This window comes from Gymnoscopelus microlampas (genome assembly GCF_963454915.1).
Source record: "Gymnoscopelus microlampas genome assembly, chromosome: 12".
NCBI lineage: Eukaryota > Metazoa > Chordata > Actinopteri > Myctophiformes > Myctophidae > Gymnoscopelus > Gymnoscopelus microlampas.
Window position 1 is genome coordinate 46,544,766 of NC_139949.1, and position 18,084 is coordinate 46,562,849.

The following is an 18,084-nucleotide window of genomic DNA, read 5'->3' on the forward strand; positions in this document are numbered from 1 at the left end:
CACACACACACACACACACACACACACGCACGCACTCAATCAAAAGTCAATCTTTTCTCCATTCCACTCCAGCGCGCACGTGTGCACAACTTTAGGGACAATTGCCTCCAGACCCCCCGTGGAGTTCTCATTCAAACAGCAAGTCATGCTCATCTGACAACATCATTGATCCATTCCAAGCATTTATCACACAATAACGCTTCATGAAACAACAATGGCAGCATCTTTCTTAAAGACACCAGACCAGACTTCCAGACTTTAATCATGTAATGACAAAAAAAAGGGGCAATGATAGTTGGCCGCTCTAAATAAAGAAATAAATAAAGATACGTGAACATTCGGCAAAATTACACAACAGCTGCCTCCTGCAACAGCTGAGGAATGGTTATTCAGACTTAATCTGATCTATAACACCTGAAATCTCTTGTTAAGAAGGTGTTAAAGGTTCTATGACATTCATTTTCACTTTTTTTATGTTTTATGTTTTTTGGGGGGTTTTATGACCTCAATTACACCCAAAAAATCTGAACTTTGAACATTCAGTGGATTTTCTGTGGTCTGGGGTTTTCTGAATAATTAGGCTGAAAAGTAATCTGAGCTTGGCCCTTCGGCAGTGAGGTCACTGTCGATTAATCCTGCCCACTCTCCTCCTCGCCCCTCCCCTCCCCTATCCTTTCCTTTGGGGGGGCGGAGCAGAGGCGATGATTGACAGGCAAAATCCCTCACCAGCGACACCCGCAGGCAAAGATTTATTTTTTCATTGCAGTTGAAAAGGCTTTAGAAATGTGAGAGAAAAACATCTGCAATGGATCAATGGAGTGGATTTTTTTGTTAAAACTTTTTATACACGTTTGAAGGACCATGACAAATACTTTTAATGTGTGGTAAAACTGAACGTCATGAAACCTTCAAATATGAAAGTCCCCATTGAAGGTGATACATATCTTCGCTGTTTGGCCTATAGCCCCCCACCCTGAGGGCGTGGCTCTGGGAGTATAGGCGAGGTCAGACCATGACCTGAGTTGAGTCAGCCTGTGTGCGGTGGTGGAAAGTAACTAAGTACATTTACTTAAGTACTGTTCTTAAGTACAGTTTTGAGTTATTTATACTTTACTTGAGTATTTCCAATTTCCAACACTTTTACTTCTACTCCACTACATCTCAGAGGCAAATATTGTACATTTACTCCCCTACAATTATTTGAAAACTTTAGTTACTAGTTACTTTTCAGTTTTAAATTATGATATTATTAAACATACATTAACCACTTTAGCCCTATTTTATACATATGGCTATTTTCAAACATTTTTGTACTTACTTTACTTTTGGTACTTTAAGATTTTCATACCAGTACTTTTGTACTTTTACTCAACATTCTAGGCACTTTTTCTTGATTCACCAGACAGCCTAGTAGAGGTAAAAAAAAAAGAAAAAGAAAAAGAGAAAAAAAAGGAGGGGAATTAAGGATAGATCCCTGGGGGACCCCCGGCCCGGTCAACCAAGCATGTAGGGTTTAAGTGGATAATTCACCCCGGGTCAGTAGATATGGTCACCCCGCTGTATGAATATCAATAACCCACTCTTCCACAGTGCAAAGGACCTGATCGATCACAGCCCTTCAGTGAGAGAGAGCGCTGTAGGGCTGTTATAGACGGGCTGGGAGTGTTGTACGCTACAGAATGGTTCACAAGATATGCCAATATTTATTGGCTGAAGGGGAAGAAGTACTCAAACGTTTTACTTAAGTAAAAGTATCCATACCGCAATGTAGAAATGCTCTGTTTCAAGTAAAAAGGCCTGCGTTCAAAATGTTACTTGAGTAAAAGTACAAAAAGTATTGGCATGCAAATATGCTTAAAGTATCAAAAGTAAAAGTACTAAAATGTTTGAAAATATCAGATCTACAAGCTCACAACGCGTCGCGATGCGACGCGTTGTGAGCTTGTAGATCTGCTATTTTTAAATAGCATGTATGTACAGTATAAAATAGGGCTAAAGTGGTTAACGTATGTTTTATAACATAATCATTTATATCTGCAAAGTAACTAGTAACTAAACGTTTCAGAGAAATTGGAGTGGAGTAAAAGTACAATATTTGACTCTGAGATGTAGTGGATTAAGGTAAAAGTGTAAAAAGTTGGAAATACTCCAGTAAATAAAAAGTACCTCAAAATTGTCCTTAGGTACAGTACTTGAGTAAATGTACTTAGTTACTTTCCACCACTGTGGGCCGGGAGTGTTGTACGGTACAGCTATGGTTCAAATGAATGTCAATATTTATTGGCTGAAGGAGCTGAATAATGGTCTGTATTCCTGAGGTCAGGAATAAAGGCGCTCCTGAGGTTTAGATAAAGTGTTTTATCAATCCTTCTACAAAGATGTGCCTACACACACTTCAGTCCATCACTACAGACATCCCTTATGCTTCCCTCTCCTGTCTTTTAAAGCCTTCCTTGGTATAAAGGGGATCTATTGGGCTCATGAGCTTCAGGCAATACTACTTGTTAACCATTAGGTGTCCTGCCTGACACTTAAGGCCCCGTTTAGACTGGCAGCCAAATCCAGCCTAAATCAGATCTGTGCCATATCCAGATTAGAATCTGATTTGTTTTATGAAGTCTGAACAGAGACGACTTGAGCCACATTCAGGTGGTTTCAAATCTGATTCAAATCTTATTTCTAAAGATGTGTCTCAGTCTGATCGCAGTAACCTGCTCTAACCATCCAAGTCGCATATTAAACTGTCCAAAACGTCACTTGCAGCGTGACCCAACACCACTGACGTCATTACATGTAGCGCGAGAATTGATTTTGTGATATGTGATATATGAGGACATATCTCGCGTAGAAAATGGGTTCACAAGGTCCTAAAAGTCATGACGTCATGACGCCTACGGCCTCGTACACACAGTTAAAACACTCGACGCATGCTTTGCGCATGCTTCATGGGGGGGGTGAAGCCGTTTCAATTCATTCCCTATGGAAGTCACGTGTTTTTGATGCGCTGACTTGTCGCATGGGGAGGAGGGCTGAAGCCATGAAGCCATGCGACAAGTCAGCGCATCCACGTCATGCGTCGAGTGTTTTAACTGTATGTACGAGGCCTACGTCGTTACCACGGCAACCAAAGCAGACATGTCGACGCAGGGCAGCTTTGGGTTGACGTTGTTTAGATCAGTCTGAACACACAGATCTGTGACAGATCAGATCTGGTCACTTGCAGTGTGAACAGTCGGGCCAAAAGATCGGATTTGAGAAATACATCTGATTTTACTGGATTTGACTGCAGCCTAAAGTCTTAAATTTGGAAGAGTAGGGAGACCACGTCCGATCAATGCAGATGTACTGACATAATCTACCATACTGATTTATTCAAATAACCTTTTATTCATTCAAACAAGATCCCGAATTGCAGCTTTAAATTATTCATCCCAATTCTATAGTTATTATGCCATTCTTTAACGTACAATGGGATGAAGAAAGAGAATCTACATGACTTTTAACGGCCATTAGATGTGACACGGTGACATTTAATCAAACACAGCCTGGTATATAGGAGAGAGTCAATCCTCTTTGAAGTCGATAAAAGGAATCGATGGCAAAACGTGGACGGAGATGAAAGACAATCCGTCGTTTTGGAATACCGTGGCGTTATTTCCCTCCAGACCTGCAGTGTCTGCCTGCAACAATAACTCTGCCGCTCCGCTACGCCTGCTATTCCATTCCTGTATACTCTCAAACAACGCTAGTGACAGCCATGTAAATATAAGGGTCTAATCTACTACGTAAACATGTGTGAGATACTTTATGATATTGTAACCGTGTGTTGAGAACATATGTTATATTATGGGTCCATTTGATTACATGTGTACACTCCTATAGCTTGTATATCTGCTATTTTTGAATGGCCAAAGACATCTTAACCCATTGAGAACTGAAGAAGATTCTACAAAATGTCTTCTAAATCCCAACAGTTTTCTGAAAAAAATGTATGTTTCTATATCAGTGGTGTTCAAAAACTTTTATGTCAAGGACCCCCAAAATGATATGTATTTGGCCGCCGAACCCCATCTCAAAATGTTTTGTTCCAGGGACCCCCCAGAAGCAAAGACTTGAGTTAAAAATGTTCGCTTTAAAACAATATATATTCAAAGATTTGCACACATTTTCACAATTTTTCAAAAATAGCAGATCTACAAGTTCATAGTGCGGCACTCGGTGCCGCGCTATGAGCTTGCATATCTGCTATTTTTGAATAGCCAAAGTGTAAAATAATGCTTTTTAGCTCAAATCAAAAAGTGACACAGATGCGTTCCAGGTCTTAATGGACTAAAGTGACCATTTGTGTAAATATGTGGCAGAACCTGACACACGCTAATACTCTGCACCTTAACCTCATGCACAACGCACTGATATTCTTCTTGCACCTTAATGTCTATATATCAAGGGTTCCCAAAATTTTCAGATTTTTTTTTTTTTTTTGTCGCATTCCTAAGACAATAATTTGATGACCGGCAAAAAGATGCCATTGTATCTGGTAGGAGACTCAAATAGAGACTATTTGTGTCTCCTATACCGGAGAGACCGCCGGTCATCTAATTATTGGCTTAGGAATGCCACAACAACAACAAAATCTCCATGAATTGGGGGTGTGTGCATGGGGCGTGTAATTGACAAAAAATAAGTACTTTTTTGGGTGAACTACTCCTTTAAGCTAATCATCTGACACACCAAAATAATTTGGACTCGTCCCCCCAGTTTGGGAACCACTGGTCTATATCATGAACAGTACATACCAGCTTGCTCTGCTCATGCACCTTATGTCTATAACCTCATGTACATACCAGTGTTGATTTTGACAGCAAATTTTGATTTAGTTTTAGTCATAGTTTTTTGAATAAAATTCCTAGTTTTAGTCATATTTTAGTCATCTGAAATGTTTTAGTTTTTGTCTAGTTTTAGTCGACTAAATATCATAAGATTATAGTCGGCAAAATCTTCGATTGATTTAGTCGACTAAAATGTATTTTGGCGAATTGGCGTTGACTTGATGGTGCCGTAATGGCAGATTTTACACTTGGTTGCATGCAGGAAATAGCCGATCTACAAGCTCACAACGCGTTGCAACGCGTTGAACTTGTAGATCTGCTATTTTCAGAGCATAATACCCGAGCGCAACCAAGCATAAAATGATGTCTTTTAGTTCTACTGGATCTCTTCTCCACTAATCCCTCACTAACATTTCAGACTAGTTTTTATTTGTTGACGAAATTGACAATATATTTAGTCTTAGTTTTAGTTAGCTTCGTTTTTATTCAGTTTTTATTACATTTTCGTCAGTGAAAAAAGGTGGTCGACGAACGCTTTTCGTCATAGTTGTAGTCGACGAAATCAACACTGGTACATACTGTACGGATTGATATGCTATGTACTGTATGTGCAAATATGTATTCTTGTTTTCCTGATTGCTTCTCTTTGCTCCTCCCCCACCCCCCTCCCCTCTCTCTCTTTCTGGAAACAACAAGTACGACAGAGCTCGTAAATAAATTAATTCCACCCACTGTTTTACAGTACAGTTACACCTGTAAACCATGTGAAGTGACAATACAGATGAATCTGATTATTATTACTGAGGATCTTTTTTTACCGTGTGATGTCGTGAGGAGGTCCCACTGGACTCCTCAGCGGAGTGAGTTGTCTGTTATAATTAAAATACAAACACAGGAGACACTTCAAAGAGTACTTTATACGTTCTCATGGCAACAACACGCGAGGTCTAGCGAATGTCGTTAAAGACCTCGTTAAAAATAATAGGCAATGAAGACTTGTGTGAACGTTTAAAAAAATAAATGCTGCAATTAATAGAAATGTGTAAATCACAGAGAGCCGTGGAATCAAGAAAGGTGAGGTGCTGCGCGTAGAACAAATATTGAATCTTTTTTAACCCATTAAGACCTGAAGCCGATTCTACATGTCTCCTAAATCTCAACAGTTTTCTGAAAAACGTATGTTTCTATATCAGTGGTGCTCAATCTTTTTCATGTCAAGGACCCCCAAAATTATATGTATTTGGCCGCGGACCCCCATCAAAATATCTTGTTCCAGGGACCCCCAGAAGCAAATATTTGAGTTACAAATGTTCACTTTAAAAATATATATATTCAAAGATTTGCACACATTTTCACGATTTTTCAAAAATAGCAGATCTACAAGCTCGTAGCGCGGCACTCGGTGCCGCGCTATGAGCTTGTATATCTGCTATTTTTGAATAGCCAAAGTGTAAAATAATGCATTTTAGCTCAAATCTAAAAATACAGATCCAGGTCTTAATGGGTTAATCAGGACTGTTCTTCACCCATTCAATCTGGGAACGCATCTGTGTCATTTTAGATTTCTTTGGCTATTCAAAAATGTAGATCTGCTATTTGAAAAATCATGAAAATTTGTGCAAAACTTTGTTATGTTGCCACATCAGTGGTGCTCAAACGTTTTCATGTCAAGTTCCCCCAAGTTCCCCCAGCTCTTTATATCTAGTGTTTATGATTTGTCATGAAATAATTGATTCAGTACACAACAAAGCATAAAAAAATCGACAAACAAAAAGCCTGCCGAACAAATACTCAGTTAATCAAAAGGGGGGAGAACTGTTTTGTTTATATTAAAAAACATGTTTGAGTATAAGAACAAGATGCTATTATTTTCTCTGGGTCACACCTCCTTTGCTTCTTCTTTGAGATGAATTATATACTGTATACAGTGCACATATACAGGCACACACACACACACACACACACACACACACACACACACACACACACACACACACACACACACACACACACACACACACACACACACACACACACACACATGCACACTATGCAATACAATCCTCCAACTAACACATTTCTAAGCAAAGTCGACTTCAGATTTGAAGGTTGCGAGGTGTTCCTCAAAGACACACGCACGCACGCACGCACACACACACACACACACACACACACACACACACACACACACACACACACACACACACACACACACACACACACACACACACACACACACACACACACACACACACACACACACACACACACACAAAGGAACGTGAACACAGGCATCTCAGAGGGACTCTGGCGCTTTTAACAATCCTTCTTTGTGTGTGAGAGCTAAGCTTTGAGGTTCATATATGGCATCTTTACGTTCACAGAGACACTATACGTGGCAGTAGTACAGTCAGTGTATAGTATGTGATGAAATACATACTGTGACAGTGTTTCACAGACAGATACAATTACATATTGAACTACAGACATTATTAAAATACTCCTATACAAAGTTCACTTGAAGATTTTCTAGGTTGTGATGTTGTTGCCTGTTCCCTCACTGTACATACTGTTTGGGGGAAGGTTTGTGTGGTGTTCACACAACAGTAGAATGTATGCCATGGAATAAGTAACATTGTTTAAAAGCAAGGCAGACAGACACAGACTAACAGAAAGACACACAGACACACAGACAAACAAACAAACAGACACACAGACACACAGACACACAGACACAGACTAACAAACAGACACACAGACATACATACAGACTAGACAGATTTAACATTTCCCCCAGAACCGCGGAAGTGGCCTTGAGCAAGGCACTGAAGTCCCAACTGCACCACTGGAGCTGCTCAGTGTCCAACAGTATAGGGCATAGCAGTTGAAAACCGCAAAACAAAATATATTTATTGAATATAGTATATCATATAATTACACATTTAAAGAAAAATAGTTCACAGAATCAAATGTTTTATGGTCCTGATTCACCAGGAGCCTGGATGGCTTGATTCTAGGCTTAAAATAATTGATATAAATATTTTTGTGAACCTCAAAGGGGAAAATGAATGGGGTCTGGAAACAATGGAACCACAAAATGGTCAGCTCCCAGGTTTGAATGGGTGTGTCTGTCTGTGTGTGTCAGGGTGTTACTGGAAATGAGCATTTGCGCTCAGCTACTACCCTGGGTAAATACAAAGACAGACAGACGGTGTATCTTACCATCGTCCATGTCGGCCAGGATGTGTACGGAGGCGGTGGGGTAGTGCGTTCCCAGGCGTCCGCCGATGGGCAGCGACAGCGACACGTTGAAGCTCTCCTGGTCCTCGTACAGCGAGTCGTCGATGACCACCACGCGGCACGCCTTCTCCTTCTCGTCCTTGTCGAAGCGCAGCATGCTGCCGTGCTCCTCAGGCCGCGAGATGAAGTCAGAGTAGGAGAGCACGGTGGTGGGGACCGTCCCCGTGGCCGAACCTGGCAACCACACAAAAGGAAGGACACTTTAAAGTTTTGTTCCATAGGCCGGTAAATCCTTAAAACTTCATGTCAAGGACCCCCAAATTAAAATGTATTTGGCCGCCACGGACAACCATCTGAAAATGTTCTGTGCCAGGGACCCCCATACAAGTTTTTCAAATTTGTTTTGAAAATAGCCGAGCTTGTATAGGCTATTTTCAAATAGCCGATGTATATACACTATAGGTTTAATTTGTAGATGCAGAATATCACTTACAAAAATATATATTTTAATCCATTAAGACCGGGAACGCATCTGTGTCATTTAAAGATTTATTTGGCATTTCTTTTGAAAAATCATAGTAAAGTTGTGCAAATCTTTGACTATATTCTACAAAAGTCTTCTAAATCCTGTTTAGGATTTACAAATGTTGCTATATCAGTGGTTCTCAAACTTTTTCATGTCAAGGACCCCCAAAATGACATGTATTTGGCTGTGGACCCCCATCTCAAATCTTGTTCCAGGGACCCCCCCCCCAGAAGGCAAGATTTGAGTTACAAATGTTCGCTTTAAAAATATATATATTCAAAGATTTGCACAAATGGTCACGATTTTTCTAGAATGGCCAAAGAAATGGATTAATGCAGGTACAACGCTTCGGTCGCTCGGACCTTCATCAGGTACGATGGAACCAAAACATTGTATCTGCATAAAAAAAATGTTTTCGTAAGTGAAGACCTCCCTTTTTTTGCTCTTCTCAAGTTCATTTCCCCCGACGCGCCTGTCTCTATTTTACCAGGAATATTCTCATCAAGATGAGGGAGGATGCAAAAAAAACAACAACATTAAAAAGCACTTTCACCAAAGACAGTGTGGGTTTGTAGAATGACAGACAAACAATAATTTGACCATGATATGTGAATGAATGTTGTAGATACTAATCGGTTTAGGAGTCTTCATTCATTTAACATTTTTTTGTTTTGTTTTGTTTTGTTTTATGACCTCAATTACACCCAAAAAGAGCATTCAGTGTATTTTCTGTGGTCTGGGGTTTCCTGAATAATTAGGCTTAAAAAAGTGCTGGGATTGGCCCCTGGCTATCCTTCTCCTTTGGCGGGCGGAGCAAAGGCGATGATTGACAGGCAAAATCCCTCAACAGCGACACCCACAGGCAAATACTTTTTTTTTTTAAATTGCAGCTGAAAATGCCTCAGAACACTTAGAGAAAAAAACATGCCCATGGCTCACTGGAGTGGATCTTTCAGTTAAAACATTTTAATACACGTTTGAAGCACCATGATGAATAATTTTAATATTTTATAAATCTGAATGTCATGAAACCTTTAAATGTTTCGATGAATTGAGTACAAAGGACCCCAATGGAAACAAGCCATAGTGCTTTCTTGGGTTTAAAATCCTCTTAACAGACCTTAATACCTTAGATTGACAATTCAATCTAAGGTATTGAATTGTACTTGCCCTGTGCTCGTCTTTGCTAACTGTTAATAAAGTATTCAATCAATATTCAATCCATCAAGCCTTGTTTTCAGGATTTCATTCATTTCAACAATCCAGGTATGAGGATGTTTTTGTTTAGATTTACACGACATGTTTTAACCTGGTTTTAACCCATTAAGACCAGGAACGCATCTGTGTGTCATTTTAAGATTTCTTTGGCTATTCAAAAATAGCAGATCTACAAGCTCATAGCGCGGCACCGAGCTTGTAGATCTGCTATTTTAGACAAATCGTGAGAATTTGTGCAATCTATTTTGTTCCAGGGACCCCCCCAGAAGCAAAGATTTGAATTAAAAATGTTCTCTTTAAAAAAATATTTATATTCAAAGAGTTGCACAAATTTTCAAGATTTTTCAAAAATAGCAGATCTACAAGCTCATAGCGCGGCACCGAGTGCCGCGCTATGAGCTTGTAGATCTGCTATTTTTGAATAGCCAAAGTATAAGATAATCAAAAGTGGTTACACAGATGCGTTCCCGGTCTTAACGGGTTAAGTGGAGCGGTGAGAAACTGTATTGCTAAGTTGGTGGTAGATATATATTCATTGTCAAAAGTAGCCAGGTGTAATGTTTTCAGTAAAACAATGTTGTTGGAATGGAAATATAATCCATTTCTTCCTCTTTTTTCCCCCCAGTGTGTGCATATACTGTAACAGTTGGTTGTCTGGGTTCTACATTAACCTAAGGCAGGAATACATGAACACCGTAAGCTTCAATATGTGTTTACTTATTACAAGTCCCATCGCCATCGCAATATTCAACAATGTTATTGCATATCGCATGTTTTCTTAATCCATTCAATCTGGGAACATTTTAGACTTTTTTTTATCTATAACCATTATTTTATACTTTAGGTTATTCAAAAATAGTAGATATACAAGCTAGGAGCTTATACTGTAGATCTGCACTTTTGTGTGTGTGTGTTTTTTTTTTTTTAAAGCGAACATTTTTAACTTCGTTCGTTGATTCTGGGGATTCTACATATTATGTCTTCTAATGTATTGTATATGGGGATCCTTGACATGTCTTCTAATGTCAAAGACCCCCAAAATGATATGTATGTCCCCCATTTGTTCCAGAAGCAAAGATTTGAGTTAAAAATGTATATATATATATATTCAAAGATTTGCACAAATGTTCACGATTTTTCAAACTTAGCAGATCTACAAGCTCATAGCGCGGCATGCCGCGCTATGAGCTTGTAGATCTGCTATTTTTGAATAGCCAAAGAATTCTAAAGTGACACAGATGTGTTCCCGGATTGAATGGGTTAATATTGTGCAGCCCTGGTAGAGGGTTTAAATAAGCAATATGTCCTTATAAAGACAAATATACCAGAGTTACATCATTCTACGCTCGTATCAGGAGGATCCACTTTCTCATTATCGTTACTGTCGGGGCAGAAACCTCCATATATTCTAACTTTTTGTGTTTTTTCCCCGTAAATAATTTACGGGGAAAAAACACAAAAAGTTACTCTGAGTGCCCTACTAGCACAGCGTTGATTGGTGGAAAAAGTAATCATATTTTTTACTTAAGTAAAAGTGTCAATACTGCAGTGTAGAAACACTCCATTACAAGTAAAAGTCTGGTATTCAGAATTTACTTAAGTGAAAGTACAAAAGTATTGACATATATATACTTAAAGTACCAAAAGTTAAAGTACTTGTTATGTATAATGTCCCATTTTTGTTTCAAATCTATAAAAAGCTTTTGAAAATAGCAGATCTACAAGCTCGCAATGTGTTGCATCGCAACCCATTGTGAGCTTGTAGATCGTCTATTTTCATTTGGGCGAAATGTATATAGGACTGAAGTGGTTAATGTGTGTTTTGTAACTACTGTAGTAACTATAAGTTTTCAAATCATTGTAGTGGAGTAAAAGTACAATATATGCCTCTGAGATGTAGTGGAGTAGAAGTAAAAGTACTGAAAATTAGAAATACTCATGTAAAGTAAAAAATACCTCAGAATTGTACTTAAGTACAGTACTTGAGTAAATGTATTGTAACTTTACATCACTTGTTTCTATCTGACAGAGCGGATATAAACTCCAGTGGTATGAGTGGAAACTTGAAAATAGAGACACATCTTATTGCAGCATGATAGGGCCTGTAATGAATCTAATATGTTCAAAGAAGATTAAGTTTACATGCATAATATAGAACAATCAATTAATGTTTATTCTATGTATGTGAGCATTTAAGTTTCTTTCTGTTATTTCATTGTGTTGTATAATTGTGACATGGATCTCCTTGGGTCTTAAATAAAGATTGAATTGAATTGAATGACAAAAACATGACTTCAATTAAAAGGTAAGCTCGCACCAAAAGAAAAACATCATTTCTTCTTTAAGATGTTGCGGTGATATTTTAGTCTATTGAATACCGTGCTTAAACTCCTGACCTGTGCATTAACATGCCGTTGCAGAACCCCGGCCGACACAGAATCAATCACTATCATTTTCCACAGGAGCTCTATATCACCTTTCACCCCATCCATTTTTACACTCCAGAGAAAAACACATTTATTGTTATTTGTGTTTATAAAAGGTGACAGGTGCGTAGGAAGAAGACCAAACGAGTGCCCACACGCACTCAAAAAAAAACTCCCGCACACGAATACGTTGTTATTCCCATTAAAACTTTTTTAATTGCATTTGAATAGGGAATAATGTGTTGATTGAAACAAAGTCGCAAAGGTTAGCTTTCTCTTTGTCGAAAGATTCCAATTACGTGCTGAATGAATTGCCCTCTCCCCCCATCCTGCGTGATGAAAACGCCTACGGTATGCTGCATGTGCACGTATAAATACAAGTTCACATGCACGGACATGCGTTTCATTTTATGGTGCCCTAGCAGAGTCTGAGGCACACAAACCGATTTAGCTGTTCAAAAACAATTTACTACACTGGGTTTCAAACTGAGGCAAACTGCCGATAACAACGGATCGCGCTTGCAATGTTTTTGTTCCGTTGGATGGAAGAGACCCCCCCCCCCCCCCTCCCGTGGCTCTCCGTGGATAGTCAAAATAGGGTAAAAGCACTGACAGAGGTGGATGAACTAATTAATTAACCCATTAAGACCTGGAACTGTGTCATTTTTAGACTTGAGCTAAAAAAGCATTATTTTACACTTTGGGCTATTCAAAAATAGCAGTTATACAAGCTCATAGCGCAGCACCGAGTGCCGCGCTACGAGCTTATAGATCTGCTATTTTTGAAAAATCGTGAAAATGTGTGCAAATCTTTGAATATATATATTTTTAAAGCGAACATTTTTTAACTCAAATCGTTGCTACTGGGGGTCCCTGGAACAAAACATTTTGATGGGCGTCCGCGGCCAAATATATATCATTTTGGGGGTCCTTGACATGAAAAAGATTGAGCACCACTGATATAGAAACATACGTTTTTCAGAAAACTGTTGGGATTTAGGAGACATGTAGAATCGGCTTCAGGTCTCAATGTGTTAGTGGTCTCAATCTATTGGTGAGTTATCTGACTGAAGTACAGTTATAGGTGGGTAGGAGGTGGTGTTGGCTGAGTGTTACTGTACCTTGGTGTGTGTAGCAGACCACCATCAGCTCTTGGCTGACATCGCCGCTCCTGTGGACGGGGATGAGAAGTTCACCCACGTCCTCCTCCACCGAGTAGCTCTGCTGAGGGATGAACACCATGGACTCTGGAGAGAGGAGAGGAGAGTCACATTTATATATCTTTAAAAATAAATTCTGGACCAGTGTTGATTTCTCCGACTAAAACTATGACGAAAAATGTTCGTCGCCTTCCTTTTTTCACGGACGAAAACAAAATAAAAACGAAGAAAATATCTAAGCTATGATGACTAAATATACTGACAATTTTGTCAACAAATAAAAACTAGACTAAAATGTCAGTGAGGTACTTAGTGGAGAAGAGATCCAGTAGATCTAAGATGCGCGCGGGTGCCACAGACCGAAAATAGTTGATCTACAAGCTCACAAGCTTGTGAGCTTGTAGATCGGCTATTTTCGGCATGCGGCTAAGTGAAAATCATTTCCATGTCATCACGCCCACCAAAAGTACATTTTAGTCGACTAAATCAACTGTAGCTTTAGTCGACTAAAATCTTATATGATATTTAGTCGACTAAAACTAGACAAAAACTAAAACATTTCAGATGCCTAAGATATGACTAAAACTGAACAGAATTTTATTAAAAAGACTATGACTAAAACAAAATAAAAATGTCTCTTTTAATAGACATATATTTTTTTTAGCTAAATCAAAATCAACACTGCTCTGGACAGAGGAGAGGAGAGTCAGTAGGAAGATAAGTCAGGCCATATAAAAGAACAGACTTTGATATCATGCACGACTCTAGCGTTGTGTACGCATGGAGTATCAGGCTGTTATAAGGCAACACATGTTTTTTTCTTCCATTGGTGGTTCCTGTGGTGTGTCTGCATTTTCTGAAAAGCACTCTCTATCACATTAAAGGGACCTTCTCTGGGTTGTGTCCGCGGCCCGAGTGTGTGTGCGTGTGTGTGTGTGTGTGTGTGTGTGTGTGTGTGTGTGTGTGTGTGTGTGTGTGTGTGTGTGTGTGTGTGTGTGTGTGTGTGTGTGTGTGTGTGTGTGTGTGTGTGTGTGTGTGTGTGTGTGTGTGTGTGTGTGTGCGTGTGCTAATGCGAGCCTGTTGATCCGTTCATCCTGCACAGCGAGTGAGTTTCACACCTCAACTCCTCTGTTCAACACAGCCATGGTCAGCCTCAATCAACAGAAAACCTTTTCAGCTGAGGAGTGTCTGGATATCACAGCCACAGAGCTCACCACAGTGTGGATATCATCAGTGGTGGAAAAAGTACTCAAATGTTTTACTTAAGTAAAAGTATCAATACTGCAATATAGAAATACTCTGTTACAAGTACAAGGCCTGTGTTCAAAATGTTACTTGAGTAAAAGTACAAAAGTATTGGCATCAAAATATACTTAAAGTACCAAAAGTAAAAGCACAAAAATGTTTGAAAATAGCCGATCTACAAGCTCACAACGCGATGCAACGCGTGTTTGTAGATCTGCTATTTTCAAATAGCCTAGGTATAAAATAGGGCTAAAGTGGTTAATGTATGTTTTATAATATAATAATGTATATCTGAAAAGTAACTAGTAACTAAAGTTTCCAAATAATTGCAGTGGTTTCTTTTCAAATAAAAGTACTATATTTGCCTACACTGGAGTAGAAGTAAAAGTACAGAAAATTGGAAATACTCCAGTAAAGTAAAAGCACCTCAAAATTGTACTAAAGTACAGTACTTGAGTACACATACTTAGTTACTTTCCACCGCTGGTGGATATCATGGTCATAGAGCTCAACACAGCGTGACGACCGCACGACTTTTCGAACCATTCAACCATTGAGGCGCTCACTGCTCAGACGTCCTATCATCATCTGTGTCATTTAAGCACCAATTACTACATTGTCAGACACAGCCGGTAGGATCACAAAATAGCAGCGCTCCTTTCCAAAGGTTTCCCAGCTTGAAGCATCGCAGGGCGCCGGCGGCGCACCACAAAACGCCATGGTGTCGGGGGAGCTCTGAATGAAGCGTTATATATGCTCGACGCTGTGAAGAGGAGCGTTGCACCAGCTCAGTCTTTATACCATAGAAACAAACGCATGACAGAATGGCGCTGCCAGCTCAAACAGGCGTTCTCTGTGGACACCATGTTCGGTTTTCTGATCCCTAGTTTAGAATGTGTTTAGTTTGGTATAATCGTTTAGTTTCTTTTGGCATAATAGAGTAGTAGACTGAGTGGCAAAACATTGAGCAGCATGGAGCGTATAGTCAGGGGATATTAAAAACATCTTGGAATAAATTCCTTACCAAAAAAAAACTTCACCAATGTGTTTGTAAAAGTGTTTAGTAACACATCTCACAAAGACTGAAATGCAGTTTCCCTAGGAGAATTTTTGACAGCTCCTTAAAGTTGGGGTACCCACCTTATGTGGGGGGGAAAAAAAATAATAATAATTCTGTTTTAAGTAGCATGTGAGGGCCAAATCTCAATGGGCTTTTTACACAAAAAGTATACTGTACCTGGAAAAGGAAGGCTATGCCCGTTTTTAGCCCAAGGAGTGGTTTTGGTGCAAAACAAATGCTTGCAATGGATTCAGAATCATAAAACAACCTACTTTGACCCCTCACATGCTACTTAAAACAGAATTACATTTTGTTTTTTTCCCCCACATAAGGTTATGGTGGGTACCCCAACTTTAAGGAGCTGTCAAAAATTCTCCTAGGGAAACTGCATTTCAGTCTTTGTGAGATGTGCTACTAAACACTTTTACAAACACATTGGTGAAGATTTTTTTTGGTAAGGAATTTATTCCAAGATTGGAAATCTTTCTGCTAATATCCCCTGACTATAAGTGTTTGGAAGCGCTCGCTGTAGATCACTCAACGGTCCTGCGTACCACCTGTTTCTAAATGTCACACAATGCAGGAGGCAGCAGGATGTTGTGTTATTTAAAACGAGCGCTTCTAAACTCTGACACTTAGAAAAATAATCACCTGCACGGAATGTATTGACAGAAAGTAGCACATATGTCTCTATGGTGGATTTCTATAAAAAAAAAACTTTGCAGATAGAAAGAGGATAATTCAAGCTTTCCGTACAGCTGCCATGTTGGTGAGTTTAACGTCGTTTGATACAATCAGACTTTTCTGTTTGTATGTATGGGCTGTTAACATTGCCTGCCAGAGTTTTTTCAGATTTTTAGCTGTTGTCTGCCAGGGTTTTGCCATGTTTTTGGTACCTGTTCGCGTAGCCACAGATTTTTTTCCTCCAGTATGATTGATCCCCAGATGGTTTTTAATCACAGATGAGATTCAGGTGTGGTTTCACAAATGTCAACGAGGTCATTTTGACCTCGTTGACATGTGTTGTTTGATGTTTCAATATAGCTCAAAACCAGTAGTTTTAAACCAAAAAACAAAGTGAATTGTTTGTCCGTTTGAATTTTAACATTGAAGTGAATGGAGCAGCAAATCTTCGAACATTTTTAGCTCCTAATCTGTTCGTAATTCGACAAGGGTTGAAATTATAAAAAAATTCAAATTTTTTTTTTTTTTTCCTTTTTTTCCATGACGTATATATACGTCTTTGGCGGACAACAGCTGATAATTAAAAGACGTATATATACGTCATTGGCAGCCATTGTGTTAACACATTCCATGCCAGCGTTTAATCTCATAATGTACTCACCAGTGCCAACGTTTTATTGTTGTTTTTTTCATGTCGCCATAGACCTAAAATCCTTAAGATTGAGCTCTGCACTGTTTGTAAACATCGCGGAGATGTGCCTGCTTTGACCAGTGAAAACCACGTGTCAAACGGAGCCGCCATGTTGTAGTTAGAACGGTTTATGTTAAACAGTGATGACCGAGGAGAAAAAACTACAAGGGAGAAAATTGAGTTTTAGTGTGCGCTTTAGAATGGAGGCCGACGGGAACGGCAAAACCGGATCGCAAATAGTTCCGTTCCGGTGGTGTTACACTGAAAATGGTCCGTGTAGAAAATTGAAAAAAAGAAAAAAAAAAATCGAAAAAAAGGAAAAAGCACCCGGACCGTAGGGCTACGGTCTCGGCGCCTAACAGTTGGATTTAATGGACCGTAGGACTACGTTCTTGGCGGTTAATGTGTTAAGGCCAGAAAGTAGTTTTTTGCCACTCAGTAGGCGTCCCTGCATAACTTCCGGGTACGATGATGTCACGTGCATAGCCTCTATAATGGTTTGGTATACGTCCATCTTTTATTCTGACTCGTAGCGTGACTAAACTAACTGAATCACATTATGTATGTGGAACGAAAAACAATGCGACGCCAACCGGAACCCAATTTCTGTTTTCCTTTTTTTCTGACCTGGATCACACAGCTCAGTTTTAGAAGTGGTTGAAAAAGTACTGACATTTTTTACACTGTGTGGAAAGCCTGGTGACGTCGTACAGTAAGGTTACTTCAGTGCATCCCTAATGCCTGGCCTATGCTTGCTAAGTGTTGTCTCTACTTGCCTATGCTTGCTAAGTGTTGTCTCTACTTGCACAAAGAGACTGTGATATTATTCTGCCTCGTTTATTTTCTATTTTAACACATTAAGACTGGGAAAGCAGCAGATTTCTTTGGCTATTCAAAAATAGCAGATATACAAGCTCATAGCGCGGCACCGAGTGCCGCGCTATGAGCTTGTAGATCTGCTATTTTTTTGGGGGAGAAATCATGAAAATGGGTGCAAATCTTTGA

The 18,084-nt window shown here is 39.4% G+C and overlaps 1 protein-coding gene across 1 annotated transcript in view; it reads right to left on the reverse strand.

Moving 5' to 3' along the window:
* LOC311057774 (FRAS1-related extracellular matrix protein 2-like) overlaps window positions 1-18,084 on the reverse strand; it is a 191,407-nt gene that overhangs the window by 64,248 nt on the left and 109,075 nt on the right. Inside the window, exons 8-9 of the mRNA XM_084074856.1 lie at window positions 13,361-13,486; window positions 8,052-8,303 (exon numbers count right to left, since the gene is read on the reverse strand). Coding sequence (XP_083930982.1) covers window positions 8,052-8,303; window positions 13,361-13,486 — 378 coding nt within the window. The remainder of the gene's footprint in view (window positions 1-8,051; window positions 8,304-13,360; window positions 13,487-18,084) is intronic.